Here is an 18,069-nt window from a genome sequence, read left to right as displayed (position 1 = left end):
GAGCAGTGCCATGTCTGCGCCCAGGATTCGAACTAACGAAACACTGGGCCGCCTACAGCGGAGCGCGCGAACTTAACCACTCGGCCACAGGGCCAGCCCCCCTAGTCTTCATCTATTTTGCATGTAGGCTTGAGGAGCAGTGTGTAGGTCTGTGCCAGGGATCCAAACCCGTGAACTCTGGGCTGCCAAAGCAAAATGTGCAAACTTAACCACCTGCCACCTGGCCAGCCCCATTTTTTGTTTTTTTAATAATAGTCATCATGGGTGTGAACGATATTACTTTTGTTTTTAATACAATGTATTTAATTATGAATTTGTATAATTTAACTTTTAATAACGGTTTATGTTTCACAATAGGTTTGAAAATTTCCTAAAAATTTCACAGTCAGCTCTCATGAGTTGGTGCAAACCTGCTCAAGCTCACAGCTGGTTGCAGCCTCTGAAAGTAAAATGTCTGGGGCCCCCAGAGATCTTAAAACACTCTGGCATCTGTTCTTTATCAAATAATCGAGTAGTAAGTGCTGGAACTTTCGTGCTAGTAGACATTCTGGTACCAGGGGCAGAGAATGTGTGTTCTTATTTTTTAAGAAATACTGTTTCCCTCAGGAGGTGACACTGTATTGGGTGAACATTTCCCAGATAAGAGTGAGAGCTCAGGGCCTTGGTGCCCATCCATTCTGGGTCCTGGAGCCAGGTGGAGACCAGCAGAGCCTCCCACATGTTGCGCTGGCCTCTGATAATTGCCAGGGGTTGTGTGCCCCGTGGCCCTCACTGGCTTCCCGGCTGCTTTTTGGCCTTCTCCTTTGGGATTTGGCAACCTGAGGTTCCTTCCTGTGCTGTGCTCCAGAGGAAAAATCGTGTCCAGAGAGATTCGGTGTGGCCCTTGATCTGGATGCCCCTTATGGAGAGGAATTTGACTCTGAGGATAACTTTTGGCCAAAATGAAGCCCACCCGGTGGTGTCCTGTGGTCTAAGTAGCAGATGTGCTTTGGTGCTTTGATGGTTTCAGCTCTTGGGCGCCAGGGAGGCAGGTGGGGGGAGCCTTCCAGGCCCCCCACAGAAGCGTATGTGGTTGTCCACAAGCATCTGCCTGGCCACGGTTTGGTTGTCTGCTGGTCATCGTGGGAGTAGAAGAAAGATGGCACTGTGTGTGCGTGTGTGCCTGCGCACATGCGTGTGCTACCACTTTGCAATTCTGATGCCGTTTTGCATCCAACTGCCTAGGGAGCCTGTTCTTGCCGCCAACGCTTTTTGTGGCTGGAGTGTGCAGCCAACGGCTGACATCAGAGCTTCAATCACATTTTTGTTTGGCATGTTTATTTTTGTTAAGCGTTTTATTACTTTTCATGAGCTCAGAATTGCAGACATCTAAGGAATTTGCCCCTTGACTCAGTTTCTTGCCGGAGCAAACAAAAGACCATTGACTTGACACCAAGTTGGGGAGAAATCACAGTGTGACCCTCTCTTTTTCGACAACCCCCTCGGAATTTTGGCTTATATGGGCTGCAGCCACTGCAGAGTGAGCTCACTAAGCTCCAGGCTAAATCTTCATTTCTCAGAGTCTTACATTCATTCACCTTGCAAAGCCAAAAGCCTTATTATTTTAATCTTTCAGAGAGACTCAAGCTGCATAATTAACATTTAGAAGATGGATCGTATCACACAATAAGGAGAGTCCAGTCCTGGCCTGCCCTGCCCTTTGCCCTGCTCCCTTCTCTGTGTCTGCCTGCCCAGCATACCTCCTCTGTCCACTGAGGTGCCCACTGGGCTGTCCTACCTTGGGATAGAAGGAGCACATTTGCCAGTTGATTTTCCTTTTTTCCCACTGATCCAAATCTAGAATAAACAATATTTTCGTTCCTTTGGCCTCCTTTATTTTACCCATCGGCAAACAAAGTCCTTCTTGTTTTGTTACTTCTAAGAGGAACTTAGAGGGCCCTGAGATCATAGAATTGTAGGGACTTTCAGGTCATTTAGCTCAACTACACTCTCCTCCCCCACAAACGCACAGGGACATGGACACAGGAGCCCCCGTGCCCCTGAAGGCTGGGCCTCCAGCCTCTGCCCGGTGACTTCATGAAGGCTTAATTAATTCACATTCCTCCAGGCAGCCCATTTCCATTTTTGGAAGGGCAGAGTCTGTAAATTGAGAAGTGACTTGGTTCTAACTGAAATTCCAAATGGGAGGGCAGTGGCCACGTTCCTTCTCATTTTTAAAGTTTTGACTGATGGCCAGGAGTGACAGGAGACATGCAGACCAGTTCAGAGGCTGAGGCTGGGGATGAAGTGGGCTCTGCAGGAAGCAGCCTGGTGCCTTGTCGAGGAGTAGGGAGCCAGCTAACCTCCTTGGGGCGGGGAGTACCTCTGGGTGGGAAGTACTTTATGGAAGGACAGTCTCAATTTAAAATATTTTATCCCATTTTCAGTCTGTATCGCCCACTGTGTCCCAATCTTTGGTTTAGGAAATATGATCCCCAGTAGAAGCTGGGCGCACATGAGACATTTGCCAGCACAGGAAGACAGCTGGGGGTTAGAGGGGTCGCCAAGGAAAGGCCACTTCTCTGGTCGTTTGTTTAGGCCAATGAACAAAACAGTGGATCCAAGATCAAATTCTCAGAGACTGTTCTGAAGGGCTCTTTCTGTCGTGTTCTGCTGTTAGAGGCTGCGGAGTGATTTCAGAGTTCTCATTATAATTAAGCACTTGCATTAAACTGGCATTTTCTCCATTGATTTTGCTGATCACTGCCTTTCAGATCTCTGGGAGGCACATAGGGAAGGGTCCAGGGCTCAGATGGATTGGCGTTGGCTGGCAGATTATTGCCTGACATTCTTTTCATATGTCACCTCATTGAATCCTCACAGCAACCCTGCAAGGCAAGTACAGTTCTCCTTTTACAGGTGAGGAAACTGAGGCTCAAAAGGCAAAGTCATCTTCCCATGGCCACATGGCTGATCACTGGCAGGGCGGAGACCTGCGCCCGTGCGGCCCTATTCCCTTTCTTTCAGAGTCTCTCATGGAGTCCGCCATGGGCCCCCCAGGCATTTGTCAGGTGTCAGGTGATGGGAGGGGCGTGCTTGGCAGCATCAGCCAGCAAGGTGAGGGTGAAGCCAGCCTGAGCAGGTGGGCACATTCTCGGCATAGCGTCACAGCATCAGGCCTGTTTTGAGCCGGGAGTTGGGATATTCCTAAGTTTTGGATCCCCTGTGGCCTGGGGTGGATGTTTGCATGGGGTATGTTTGGATGGGGATTTCAGATTTATTCTTGAATTTTTATTTCAGGACATAACTTGGCAAGATGAGCACTCTGCCCCCTTCTCCTGGGAAACAAGGGTAAGTTGGATTAAATTTAGATTTGTTTGTCGTTTTTAAAAGAGTTGCGTCGCTCTCTATTTCTCTTTCAGCATCTGGTGGACTCGGAAGACAGCGGCCCCACTGCCTGGCTGCAGGTGATGTGGCCATTGCTGGCGGACAAGGAGAGGCGGAGGGGAGAGAACTGTGGTGACTTAGGAAACTGGTGTGTGTGGGGTGGCGGTGGAGTTGAAAGCAGTCGTCAGTATCATCAGCCGGGCCCAGTGATGCCCTTTGACTGGCAGGCTCAGGCCTGTCAGGGGCCCTTTCTTTGCTCCTGCCTCCACCCACCACCACTTAGACCTTGGTGGGGGTGCTCCAAAGGCAAAGCGTTGAAGGGGGCTCTTTTTGGTGAGGGCGGAGGGAGGCCCAGTATAGCTGCTTTTATTAAAATGAAATCAGAAGGACAACAGGGACAGGAAGCTGGGTAGATGTGGGGACAAGGGAGACACAGTGGCAGAGACAAGACTGCAGATCTGTCAGAATTGCCTGGAAGAGTCAGCTCTATGGGCGAGAGTCCTGAACGTGCAAGAGAAGAGGGAGAGCCTGCTCTGTGTACCATGTGAAGCAGAAGTAGCCCCTGGATACACATACCGGTGCAGTAGCTAATACAGCCCAACTTGGATTGCTAACTCTGGTTTCCTAGTCATTCACTTATTATTATTATTATTGCCAGAGTTGCTTATGAATATCAAGCTTAACTCACTTCGTTTCCCACCTCCTCCCCAGTCGCCCCAGTAGAAGTGCGTTAACAAGCAGCTAAGTGACCCAAGGGCAGGTGTCTCTAATCCAAGAAAAAGAAGGAATTTTTTCCTTGGATTCTCTGAATTCTAGAACATTCAGTGCTGTGTTTTGGAAGGTGTCTTTCCATAATGGGGGTGAGGAAGACGACTGCGTGCCTGGAATAGGGCTTAGACTTGAGTCAGATCAGGGATTTCAAGCACTGATACTTGAAGAGGCTTATTTCTTGGCTTTTCACTTGTCCCGCAGTTGCTCATCCCAGCAGAAGTGGGCAGCCAGGGGGCCTGGGGGGAGGAGGAGGGTCAGAGTGGGGCAAGGCAATGAGGGGGTCAGTCTCCGGAGGCCTGAAAGGCCTCACCTGGGGCCCTGTGTCTTAAAATGAGATATTTGACCAGGGTTCAGATGGGGAAGGACAGCTGGCATTGTTGCACACAGGCAGCATTTAGTGAGAGTGCTGACGGCCCCAGGCTAGGTGATGCCTGTGACGGTTGAGGCGAGTCTCACATTAGTGTTAAAAGTTGGTTGTGAGAGTACATGGCCTCGATTCGGAGGAACAGGTTCATCCAGCAAGCACAGGGGCCTTCTGCCTTCATTGTACCGCTGCATGGGCTCCTAACATCCTAAAACCAAGAGGCCAACCTCTGCATCCCACATGTGCTATGTTTTATTTCCACTGCTGATGAATAACCTCAGTCTGTGCAGAGGGCAGGGTGAGCGAAAATGGCGTGACCAGAAGCTGGAGTCTCCCTAGGCATCTGGACACTGGGGGAAGGGGTGGCTGAGGTTGGGGTGGGAGACAGTGAAGGATAGCTAGCCTTCAACGAGCAGCCTGGAATAACAGTAGCTCCTAAATCCGGCAACGAAGCCCTTGTCTAGTGACATCGTGCAGGAAGTTGTAGATGGGTAGGAAGTACATCATCGCGTTGGCATTCAGCCAGGGCCCTCCATATTCCTCTCATATGGCCTCCCAGTGATCCCGTGGGTGAAACCTCGTAGTAAGAGGCAAGTAGGTGCTCTGTGGGTTGGGAAGGGACAGCTTGGGTACAGTGGCCCAGAAAGCAGCACAGATTTTCCTGGACTGGACCCTGTATTAGATGGTATCACAGTGATAAAGGCACAGAGAAGTCAAAGTAGTTAGAATGTTCTAAGCCCCAAGTCCATCGTGTGCCCCATGAGAATACCGGCTCTCTTCAGAATTTACCTTGTTAAATGTTCCCGAATCAGCTGTTTGCGGGGCAGGACATTCATCTATTATAACTTGCTGCAGATGACATTCTGGGATAAGGATGGGGCAGCGTCTGGGCAGCTGCTGAGATGGGCTCAGGTCCTAGGGCTGGCATGGGGAACAGTGCCTGGGAAAGGCCTTGGGATCAAGAACTGATAGGGTCCAGTGGGAATCACACACGTGCCGGTGCTGTGTGTCCACAGCCCCCTAGCCAGGTCCCTTAGGAACCTGGTATATTGAGAAGGCTCAATAAAGCCAGGTTAGAATATGCTGACCATCTTAACTTGCATCCTTTTAGTAAAAGGCATTGTCTTTGTGGCTCAGAGTTCTCAGTCCCATTTCATGTTCCCTTTCAATGAGGGAGGCAGCAGCTTTCAGGAATTGGTGGGCTCGCTATGTGTCCTCACCTTTCAGTTTGATCTCTCAGCATCAGACTTATGTAGTTTAGCGTTAGAACTTTGTAGAGGCAGGATGACGGCATCCCAGAGAGCAGAGGAGCTCATCATCCCTACTCTGTCTTCATGAGTCAATGTCGAGTTCTCAGAAGTCCCACCACTCACAGAAGTCCCACCACTCACACCTCCCAAGCCTTAAGCTCCAAGCCCTGCCTCCCTGCTTCCCGGGCTTTGTCACCTTGTTCCTTGGGGCTTAAAGCCTGATAAGAACCTCTTTGGAGAGCTGCAAACAGGAGGTGGCTTTAGCCAGGGCTGGGTGGCCTCCATCTCCAAGTGCAGGACTGGAGACTCAGATGCTGTTTCTTGTCCTCCTTCTATCAGTTATCTGCTAATGCATAACAAATGACCCCACAACTTCATGGCTTAAAGCAGCCGTTGTTTTGCTCATGCTTCTGTGGGTCAGCAGCCTGGGAGGGCTCAGCCGGGCTGTTCTTCTTTTGGCCTTGCCTGGGATGGCTCCCGTGTCATCTGACAGCCCGATGGCAGCCGGCTGCTCTAAGATAACCTCACTTCCGTGTCTGGTTGGTGCTGGCCGTCAGCCAGGCCACATGTCCAACAAGCCAGCCTGGCCTTCTTCCTGTGGTGGTGGAAGAATTCCCTGGCACAAGAGTGGAAGCCTACAAGCCCTCTGAAAATCGCACAGTGTCGCTTCCGCTTTGTTCTGCTGGTCACATCGAGGCACAGTCCAGCCCGGATTCAAGGTCTAAGGAAATAGGTCTCAGCTCTTGAAGGAGAGTTGCCGAGAATTTGTAACCATTTTTTATCTAAGATTCCACACCCTGGCATCTGTGACGCCAGGTCATTTCATGCGATTGTTTATCCGTCATCTATTGCTTTGTTTTTAAATTTTAAATTGTAGTAAAATACACATAACATAAAATTTGCCATCTTAACCTTTTTAAACGTGCAGTTCAGTGGCATTAACCACGTTCACATGGTTGTGCAGCCATCACTGCCATCCATCCACAGAACTCTTTTCATCTTGCACAACTGAAACTCTGTCCCCAGTAAACAGCTCCCCATCCCGCTCCCCCAGCTCTGGGCAGCCACCATTCTGCATTCTGCCTTATGACATCATCCACTGATTTTTTGAAAAATTCAGTGGAGATTTATTATACATCCCCTCTGTATTAGACATCATACTTAAGACGCAGAGATGAGTAAACACTTCTGCACTCAAAAAACAGCCCAGGGAGGAGATGGCTGCATTTAGTGGCAAAACTCACGTAGGAGAAAAGCCTTAGCCGCACGATCATTCTTTCAGTCATTTTCTCCATTCACTTAACACGTACTTACACACATGTTGGTAGATAGAATCTCATGCCTTCCTCCAGCTCTTCAGGTTAACAGACATTTAATGAGGGTCAGCTGAGTGCCCAGCTCTTTCTCAGCTCTGACTTCTCACCCCCCCATCATCAGATCTACTGAGGCCAAGCTAAGCCTGACCCCAGGTCACGACTGTTGGGGGCGGAGCTAAGAATCCTGGGGATTTGGGTTCCTTGCCCAATTGCCGCACCTCTGTATGGCCTCTTTCCTGAGGCCGGGCTTGTTGGTTCCACCTGCAGAGAATGAACTGGTGCTGTCTGTGCTTGGGACCTGGAGTCGCTGCCCCAGTCAAGCGCAGTTCTGGTCAGGAGAGCCCTTGATGGCCCAGCGAGCCCAGAGTGGTCTTGGTGTAGCAGCTAGGCACCTGCTTCTTCAGTCCTGCTCAGTGTCCCAGCCCATCCCTCCCTACCTGGGCCTCTTCCTTCCTTCTGAGGCTGCTCCAGCCCGGTGCCTCTGCTACTCTGACCAATTCCATCACAGAAAGGGGCTCAGAGGGAGAGCTGCCTGTCCATGCCTGTGGGGGTGGTCATGGTCGTCATCTTTTCCACTCTCGGCTTGGCAGGCGTGCTGGGGGAGAGGGTACCCGTGGGGCCCCGTGGTGAATTCCTCTCTCATGCTACTGATGTTTCTGGAGGAAAAAACCCAGCACTTGGAATGCACCAGAGAGGGGAGGCTGGAAGCAGAGAGGATTCTTGGCATTCTCCAGTCAGTCTGGGCTGGGGAATTTAGAGGAACTGCCTGTGGAGGCAGGTCAGGCCCTGGCGCTGGGGTCTGGGCTCTGGGGACCCCACCCCAGCCCCCGCTTGCTTTCCTCCCCCAAGCTGTCTGGCCTTTTCCTCCATCTTCCCCAGGCCTTCTCCCGACGTTCAGCTGGAGACAGTAAGTAGGCTGGGTGGGGACCGATTCCTTGATTCCTTTGGGATGAAAAGATCTCAAAGGGCCAGTATAGACCATTCCCAGAGTGGGGGCCTTCCAGCCCCTTCTTTGGGAAGAGAAGTGAGTACTTGTGAACATGATCGCCTCCTGGGTGCTCTGCCCTCATCAAGGATTTGCACACATGTTGCATTCCTCACCCTGGGGAGGTCGGTATCACTGTTCCTGCCACGGGTCAGGACACGGGGGCTTAGGGAAGGCGATCACTGGCAGGTTGAATGGACGAGGAGAGATTGGAACTGGGGTCCATCTGTGGCTTGCAGGTGTCTTCTGCCCACGGGGGGACAGAAGGGTGTTCCAGCAGGATGCACATAGAGGATTCCCTTGGTTCCAAGCTGTGGCTCTGCTTGGCTGTCCATCCTCACTGCCAGCCGGAAGTTTCTGAGAAGCATGGTAACATGGGGCTGCCCTGTGCCCCCATCACAGTGTAGTTCCTGCACCACTTGGGGCCCCCAGGCGCTCCTCTCCAGGACCCCTCAATCTCTGCCCAGCAGTCACTTTCCTCCCTTCCCCCATGCTGTCCCTAACTCACCCTCCTGAGACCCAGAGCTGACCTGCAGTCCCCTGCTCTGGACCTTTCCTGGTTCTCTGTGTGAGTAGAATGACATGTCAGTACCCTCAGCCCTGCCCCTGTGGCCCCAGGGGTCTTTCCTCAGGTCTCTTCTGCTGCCCGCTCAGCCCCCTGCTGCCATCGCACAGGCACTGTTCTGTCCTGCCTCAGGGGCCATGCTCTTTCTTACCTCAGTGCCTTTGCTCATCACCCCCCCACCCCAAGCGTCTGAAGGGCCAACCTGCCCTCCAGACCCCCGCAAATCCAGTTTCCAGTGATTCTCCCAATCATAGCCACGGCTGAGCAGTTCTCCACATGCCCCAGTCTGCGCTGAGCATCTTGGGCTCATCTCCTCATTTAATCTTCACAACAACTCATTTTACGGATGAGCAAACCAAGGCGTAAAGCGAGGGATGTGAGCTGGACGTCTGTGCCCAGGGCCGTGCTTATAACCCCTGTCCTGCAATTCTGGAATTGTCCCTCTTCTGTGTTCCCTGTGAGAAGTACTGTGTTAGATGAAAACACAACTAGTGTTGTGGGTGTTTATTGATTGTGGGTGCATCTTGTCCCAGTGAGATGGCAAACCCCTGGAGGGCAGAGACTATCATTTGTCCCTTAACCTTAAACCCTGCACCGGGGCCCCTGCACATCCACCACCTATTGGGTCTCTGGTAGTTTCCTGGCTGACGTTGCCGTGGGGCCTGACAGATGGGCACTATGGACCGGAGCAAGATTCATCCATTTGTTTGCCCAGCTCTTTAGCTCCCCGTCCTCCCTGGTAACATATTTAGCTGTTCAGCCCTGGTCCGTGTTGGGGGCCTTGGGATTAAGGGTGGGCTGTCCATCGGGCACTGCTGGTCCCCCGATGGCCTGGAGGGTTTGACGTCCCCAATCTCCAGGGGCCGAGTCATGCTGTCTCTTCCCTGTCAAGTGGTCTCTTCTAATTTTGAGATTCTAAAAGTTTGTAGTACCTTTCCGTCTTCTTCCTCCTCTTTCTTCTTTGGAGGAGGAGGTGGGGAGAATAGATGTTAAACGCTTTGTGAATTTATTAGGATTTGCTCCACTAAACTATTATGTTTTCTGACAATGTTTCTGCCGCCTTTGTCTCAACAATTTAGATCTGCCAGAGGCTGCCAAGCCAAACAGTTAGTGTTGGCTACATGCTCTCCCTCTTTACTGAAATATTACACATTCCTCTCCAGTGAGTGGGACGTAAAAATAGATACTGGGCTCAGTTGTGGTCTTTCTGTTTTTAGAACGGACGTGGCCAGCTGAGACCCGGTTCCCCACGTGGGTGACCGATGCCCAGTCCCGGCTCGTCGGGACTAAATCCTTCTAGCACATCTTCCCTGGGGCTTTGACTAGCACTTGGGGCATTCAGGGTGGGGCTGTCAGCATCTCTGCAAGGGGCCAGGGCTTCCTGTTTATTCCCCCATCTCTCCCGTCTCAAAGACCTCATAAGACCACCGAGTTGAATCTCCCCACGCTGTCTTCCTGCCTGGACGAGCTGGAGTCTGACCCAGCAGCTGTTCTTCACCCGCAGTGTCTTCTCCCGGGGCCCCTGCTCTGTGTTGCTCAGGGCTGTGGGGTGGGGCTGGCTTCACCGCCTTTCCCAAGAGCTCTTTTTCCCACCTGGAAAAACACTTTTTTCCAGAAGTGAAAAAATTGCATCCGGAAGTTCATTGTCTTTCCACTTTCCTCCCCTTCTCTCTGCCAGGCTCTGTACCTGTGCTGGGCCCCAGATCAAGGTGGGACAGCTCTCATTGCTGGGTCCAGAAGTGGTCCCCCTGCTAGCCCGTCAGTTCCATGAGGCAGACTCACCCATCTATTCCAGGGTCAGAAGGGCCCCGAGGTGCCCAGGGCCCCTTCACACCCATCTCTCAGAACCTCCGGTATGGCATGACCTTTAAAGGGCTGGTAGAAGGTGAGGAGGTCAGAGTTGCCAACAGTCCCAGAACTATAGACTCAGGGAAAGGGCAGGACAGGACAAAGGCTCGGCCACCATACCCATGGGGAGCTTCGCAGCTCAGACTCCATGCCCCAGAGGGCGTGCGCTCCAGAGTAGCATTCATGCCAGCTCTGCTGTTTATTCCAAGCACAGACACTTCCTGCGTGTCCAGCTACAGCTGACAGGCACCACGCACCACACCCTGGGTGCCCCCAGGAAGGTGTGAGAGGAGCCCGAGCCAGAAGGGAACCAGTGGGAATACTACAGATGCCCCCATAGCTTGTGATCGTGGAGGTGGAGCTTAGCTGACCTCAGACCACGCAGAACTCAGGGGAAGAAGGAAGTAGTTTGCATTTACTGAGTAGTTACTGTGTGTCAGGCCTTGTGCTAAAACCCTGAGGCACATTGTTCATTTAATCTTGACAACAGTCCAATGGGGTAACAATGATTATTACTCCCTTTTTACTAAAAAGGAAAAAAGCCCAGGTTTGTGATTGGGTAGCTGCTGGGTGGTTTTGCCCTTTACAGAGGAGGAGGGGGTTTAAGGGGAGGAGGGTGACTGGTTTTGGAGCTGGAGGTGGGAGGTACCTGTAAGCATCTTGGTTGGGTGTCTGGTAGACATGGGGCTCGGAGGAGCTCCTGGATGTCTCCGAGGGAGAAAGCACAGCCAGCAGGGGCAGCCCACGAGGAGCCCTGGTCTGGGAGAGAAGGGGGCATGGCCAAGAGAGAGGAAAGCTGGGTTGGGGTGGAGTTTCGGAAGCTGGAAAACAGTAGAACCTCCTGTAAAATGGCAGAAGGAGCTAAGTGGAAGGCGCCACGTGCATATGACCCGCACGACTGTGCGTCTTTGTAAATGAGTTCGCAGCTGCATTTCCCTCTCTCTGGTGCTGTCTGTCGTAGGCACCTTGACAGGTAACCCCCAGGGTAGAATGAGATCCCTGGGGGCCACAGTCCTGGACGCATGGCTTTGGTCGAGGCCACTTTTGCTGGAGTTCCTGGAGCTGAATAAAATGAGACCCAGACAAGAAAAAAGACACTTTGCTCCTTTTCTCCCTTCCTCCCCTGCCCCCTGCCCAACAGGTATGTCAGGGACAATGACCTCTTGTCCTCTGGGGTGAGGAGTAGGAAGGAGACCCAGCACCAGCACAGCTGATCGAGGAGGACTGGTTTTTTAAGGGAGATTGTAGTCTTATTTTATTTGCAAAATCAAAAACAATGTATGCTGAGGGAAAGACACTTAGAAGCAAACATCTAGAACTTCTTTTCTTCTGTGAGTTCTGTTTTCCTTATTTTTATCCCCAAAGCCCCCCAAACCAAGTAGCTGCTTCTGTCAGCATGGCCCTCTCCTAACAGGTGACACCCTCCCCCGAGGAGCTGTCACGTGGTCTCCAGTTGTCCAGGGAGCCGTGGGAACAGCCTCTGTCATTCTGTTCGAGGATGTCACATCCAGCTGAGTGCTGCTCGGTGCCCTTTCGACAGCAGCCCTGAAGCAACCAGGAACCACTGTGACCGCCTACTCTTCCCAGCATCCCTGGCCTGGCCCACGGCTGCCTCCACATAGACAGATATTCAACCTAGCCTTCCAGAGGCTTCTAAGCAGAGATCACCACTGGAGAAATTGTTGATCCTAAAAAAGCCTGGGGTTTGATGAAGTGCTCAGTTTTAAGTGCCTTCCTTACACTATAATTTCCAGATCAAAGTTAGTTCTGTTCTCTGAGTCTTGGTCCCCACTTCCGAGCTATTTTTTAGCAATTTGCCTATTTAAAGAAACCATCATCTCTAGGCCCATAATCTCCCTGTATTCTATTGTAGAATTTGGAAATATGCAGAGTATTGAGAATGGTTCACTCAGAAATAGTGCTTTAAAGGAGCCAAGGACATACATCGGAGAAAAGAGAGTCTCTTCAGTAAATGATATTGGGAAAACTGGACAGCCACGTGTGAAAGAATGAAAGTAGACCATTATCTTACACCATACACAAAAATTAACTCACAATGGATTAAAGACTTAAATGTGACCTGAAACCAGAAAACTCCTAGAAGAAAACATAGGCAGGACACTCTTTGACATCAGTCATAGCAGCATCTTTGCAAGTACCATGTCTACTCAGACAAGAAAAACAAAAGGAAATATAAACAAATGGGACTACATCAGACTAAAAAGCTTCTGCATGGCAAAGGAAACTGTCAACAAAACAAAAAGACAGTCGACCAACTGGGAGAAAATATTTGCAAATCGTGTATCTAGCAAGTGGTTAATTTCCAAAATATATAAAGAACTTACAACTCAACAACAAAAAAGTGAACAATCCAGTCAAAAAGTAGACAGAGGATCTGAACAGACATTTTTCCAGAGAAGACATACTGATGGCCAACAGGCACATGAAAAGATGTTCAACATCACTAATTATTAGGGAAATGCAAATCAAAACTATAATGAGATATCACCTTACACCTATCAGCATGGCTATAATCAACAAGACAAGAAGTAACAAATGTTGGAGAGGATGTGGAGAGAAGGGAACCCTCATATACTGCTGGTAGGAATGTAGACTGGTGCAGCCACTATGGAAAACAGTACGGAAATTTCTCAAAAAATTAAAAATAGAAATACCATATGATCTAGCTATCCCACTACTGGATATTTATCCAAAGAACATGAAATCAACAATTCAAAGAGATTTATGCGCCGCTGTGTTCATTGTAACATTATTGACAATAGCCAAGACGTGGAAGCAACCCAAGTGCCCATCACCGGATGAATGGATAAAGAAGATGTGGTGTATATATTTACAGTGGAATACTATTCAGCCATAAAAAAGACAAAATCGTCCCATTTACAACAACATGGATGGACCTTGAAGGTATTTTGCTAAGAGATTTAAGTCAGGCAGAGGAGGACAAATACCATATGACTTCACTCGTATGTGGAAGATAAACAAACACATAGGTAAGGAGAACAGATGAATGGTTACCAGAGGGGAAGGGGGTGGGGAGAAGGTGAAAGGAATAAAGGGGCACATGTGTATGGTGACGCATAAAAACCATACTATTGGTGGTGACCATGATGCAGTCTGTACAGAAACTGAAGTATAGCAATATATCCCTGAAATTTACACAATGTTATCAGCCAATATGACCTCAAGTGAAAAAACAATTAACAGCCCTTTAAAAATCAAACTAGGTCACTGACATTCTTGTAGAAATCCTGCCTGTACAAGGCTCTCCGGTGTTTCCATGGATGTTGTCCCTGGTGGCCACTGGCTTTTTATATGTGTGTGATGGCCAGCACGGCTTCAGGCCTTGGAGTCTCTTGTTCCAGGTTGAAATTCCAGCTGCACAATCTCGGACTGGACTGACCTAGGATAATTTAATCAATTGCACCAAACCTCCATTGTCTCATTTGTAGAAAGAAGAAAAGAAAAAAACCCAACAACAACAAGAAGTATGCCTGAAGCCTTGGATGTGCTCTGTCATCTCCATCGTTCTGAACCACAGCACTGGCAGGGCCAGAGCTTGGACGTCTTTTTCTTGGGTTTTATTTCTTGTAACACTGAGCTTCAAGGCAGCCTGTGCTTGCAATTTTAACTTGAGTCCTTCCTCACCTCATCATCTCATCTTTTGAGCCTTGAGGGGACACCTCTGGTCGTCAGAATCCGGGCTTTTAGGAGAGTCTCAGACTGAGAGAATGTGCAGCATTATGGGTTCGGGGCCTGCAGTTTCTGTGGAAGAAGCAAGATTCTCATCTTTGCCCTGACAAGCACGTCCGTGCCCGCTGGTGAGAGTCCTAGGAGAGAGCTGTTTGTAAAAACTAAAAGACCTGAATCAACAATTTATTAAGGGAAGGAATATGCATTAATGTGATAAAGAACCATGTTTTGTATGTAAGTGAGCACAGACAGTTTTAAATTATTATACTCAGTGATGATAAGGAAGCGGTGCCTGAAAATGCTACTCCAATATATAGCTTCGGCATTAGAAATTGGGCAGCCCCTGGAAGACAAATTTGGTGGTTTGCATCTAGAACCATAAAAAAAGAGAGGTGGAAACCTTTTGTATTTGGATATTTCACCTCTGGAAATCTATCTGAAGAAATTAACTCCAAATGGGGGAGAGCTATAGATGTGTGAAGATGTTCGTGGCAACCTTAATTATGACAACAAAGATTAGACCTGGCAAATTGTCAGATAATAAGAAAATGGTCAAGTAGATGATGGGGCAGCTACCCAATTTTACACCCATTCAAAATAATGGTTACAAAGACCATGTCGCACCATGGATGATGCTTATGATTAAGTGAAAAAACAATACCCAAAACAATATGTATAACAGAATTGCAACCTCGTAAAATATGTGTATGAAAACACACAAAAATATGAAAAGTAGTAGTGATTATGGGAAGGGTTGTGAATGATTTGTTACTTCTTTTTTCAAATTCAAAAACTTGCTGTATTGTAGTTTTGTTACTTTTATTAAAAAACAAAGACGACGGGGTGTATGAGGGAGCAGAAGTCACGAGGAAGAGAAATTTCAAGATTGATTTTAGAAATGATTGACATGGCAAGTTGCTTTCTCTGCAGAGCTTGAGAGATGAGGTTCTCCTGTGTGTTCTGCTGTAAAGGGAAGGGGTTTAGGTTTCCATCTGATGATCTGTTGGTCAGAACAGCTCAGCACTACAATGTTTAGACGTCACCGTGGCTGGCAGCCTCGGACTCAGGACAGTGTTTCTGGAGCACTCAGATACGGGGCTGTGGGCTGTGCCCTGCCTGCTGGGGGTCTAAAGAGGAAATGTCTGCAGCAAGGTGCTATCTTGGTCAGCTTAGGTTGCTGTAACAAATACTGTGGGGGGCTTAAACACCAGACATTTATTTCTCATGGTTCTAGAGGTGGGAAGCCCTGGATCAGAGTACCAGCGTGGTGAGTTTCTGGTGAGAGCTCCCCTCCTGGTTTGCAGATGGCCACCTGCTTGCTGGGTCCTCACATGGTAGAGAGAGAGATCGTCTCTCTTATTACCTCCCAGTGCTCCAGCTCCTAATACCAGCACTTTAGGAGTTAGGGCTTTGACATATGGATTTGGTGGGGGGACACAATTCAGTCCATGGCAGGTGTGAAGATGGAGTCTCGGACAAGGGGAGGGTCAGGTCTCCACAGCAGTACTCAGGCCTGCCCTTGACTTTCTTGGTTTAGTCCAGGAGAGCAGGGTCTGGCTCTGTTGGCTTTCTTTCGCCATTGTCCGCCCCTGTAGGTCGGGAGGGAAGAGGCCCTGGAGGGGAGGGCTGGGTTAGGCTGAGCTGTGCGGCCTTACTCATCACCCTCCCATGGAGGGCAGTCTCCCACCAGGCAGCTCCTCCTCAGAAGGTGCTGGAATCACCCTTGAGGAGACAAGTGGGTGCTCTGCTCACCAAGCAGAGAGGCCTTCATCATCATAAGATTCAGGAGTCTTGGAGCTGTTTGTGGCTCAGAGTGTGACAGAGTCTTGGTATCAAAGCTTCTGCTGTGTTTCAGGTACATGGTGGCAGTCCTAAAAATAACCACCCAGGACAGACAGGAGGTTCCAGCAAATGGACAACAACCATGGTTATTGCTGTTGGGGGAGGTTGTGTGAGCTGGCACACCTGTTTCTGTTGATTATAAGATTGCTTTCTCTTTTTTTTCCTTCCTGTGTCCCGGCTGTAGAGTCAGATGGAGTTCAGCATCTCCTCCTTATCCATCCAAGAGCCGAGCTGCGGCGCTGCCACCAGCGAGCCGAGGCAACTCTCCAAAGTTTCTCAGGGCTCGCAGGCCCTCCGATCTTCCCAGGGCAGCAAGTCCTCCAGCCTGGACGCTCTGGGTCCTACCCGGAAGGAAGAAGAAGCATCCTTCTGGAAGATCAATGCAGAGCGGTCCCGGGGCGAGGGGCCTGAGGCTGAGTTCCAGTCGCTGACCCCCAGCCAGATCAAGTCCATGGAGAAAGGTGAAAAGGTCTTGCCTGCCTCTTATCGGCAGGACCCCGCCCTGAAGGACAAGGAGGTCAAAGTGGAAAGGCCCAGCAACCTCCGCCAGGAGCAGCGTGTCCTTCCCAGCATCAGTCTCGAGCACGAGAGGCCCCAGCCTGTCCAGACCTGCACCAGCACCTTGAACGAAACCACCCGCTCTGAGCCCATGGGGAAGCTGCTCTCTCCCGAGGCCAGGCAGGAAGATGCGGAGGATGTGGAGGATGCTCTGTTCTCGGAACCCATGCCTGCACAGGTGGGTAGCCTTGCTTCAGGCCAGGTGGCCCCCTCCTCCGGGAGTGACCTGGGGAGACTTCCTACGGGACGGGTGGGCCGCAGATGCCCACGCTTTCTTCGTCTTCCCCTTCCTCCTCCTTTTCTCTGCCCAGCCCTTGGAGGACTTTCGGGGTGAGGACTGCTGGCTTGTTACGCAGCTCAGTGACTGACAGAAATGCAAGGAGATAAGTTTTGTGAGTCCAACTTGGTGCCATGAGTGTCAGTCTGTTATGTGATTATGTTGCAGATGCCCACTGCCCTTCCCCAGGTGTGTGAGGGCAGATCAGGAAGGGAGGGCAGGGGGCAGTGAACAGGGGGTCTCACGGGGAGGAGGCAGCCAGTGTGGGAGGGGTTTGGAGGCCCACTGAACCAGGGGGACCTGTAACGTTGGCTGGGGCATTAGTGAGGAAGGGATCAGCGGGTGGTCTGATGGGGACATGGAGGAAGCAGGGACCCCAGAGCCTCTGCCAAGAGTGGCCGTGCTTGTCCTCAGGGACCAGAGGAGACTCTTCTTTCAAGGAGTGATTGGCAGCTACTCATTTCAAAGCAGGGCCGGAATAGGGGTCCAGAGAGGAGTCCTAAAGAATGGAGTTCTTTCTAGGGGATAGAGGAGAAGCAAGAGAAAGATCTGAGAGGCTCACTGGGTGAGGGAGAGTGTGTCGTGAGGAAAGAGGGACTCCGCGAGAATAAATAGCGTGAGCGGCCTCTGAATGTTCTCCTGTTTCTTTGTGGGAGCGGTGACCATTACCGTTGTCTTTATAGTTGGTCTGCATTTCCTAAGAAATTGAGTGAGCAAAGAGAAGACAAGATGTCTGATTATGATGTTAAATGGAACTAGTGTTGGAGGATTGCACAAAACCCCCAAAAATATAGATAAATAGTCGTATTTCAGAGGGGGACCTTCTTTGAGGCAGTGTTTTATAATGAACAAAGCTATCCTTTGGAAATAGACAAGGGAGAGAACCATTTCTGGGGGAAATCATGGACTGGATGCGACCACAGACAATGGTCCATGTCCTGTCCATCTTGGAGACGACAGCATTTCCCCTGATATGCTTTCTGGCATTCAGAGCATTTCGGGATGGGTCAGAGTGCTGGCTGAGTCCTGCTGGGGGGAGGGCAGGAGGGAGGAAGGGCTGGGAAGGGGGAGCAGCTTGCTCACCAATGAGGACAGCCAGAGGGAAGAAAATGAGGGGTCCCTCTTGGCCTCCTGGGAGTGCTCCCTGCTAGTTGTGGCCTTGGGATGGGACCAGACGGTGATGAGCGAGATCTTGCTTTTAAACATATACTTCAGT

The 18,069-nt window shown here is 50.2% G+C and overlaps 1 protein-coding gene across 1 annotated transcript in view; it reads left to right on the top strand.

The window, feature by feature from the left end:
• Positions 1-18,069, top strand: part of C2H1orf198 (chromosome 2 C1orf198 homolog) — a 33,571-nt gene that overhangs the window by 10,206 nt on the left and 5,296 nt on the right. The window contains exons 2-3 of the mRNA XM_046654095.1: positions 3,280-3,330; positions 16,203-16,754. Of these exons, the coding sequence (XP_046510051.1) occupies positions 3,280-3,330; positions 16,203-16,754 (603 nt within the window). The remainder of the gene's footprint in view (positions 1-3,279; positions 3,331-16,202; positions 16,755-18,069) is intronic.

This window comes from Equus quagga, chromosome 2, assembly GCF_021613505.1.
Source record: "Equus quagga isolate Etosha38 chromosome 2, UCLA_HA_Equagga_1.0, whole genome shotgun sequence".
Lineage (NCBI taxonomy): Eukaryota > Metazoa > Chordata > Mammalia > Perissodactyla > Equidae > Equus > Equus quagga.
This window is presented reverse-complemented; position numbering and strand designations above follow the sequence as displayed.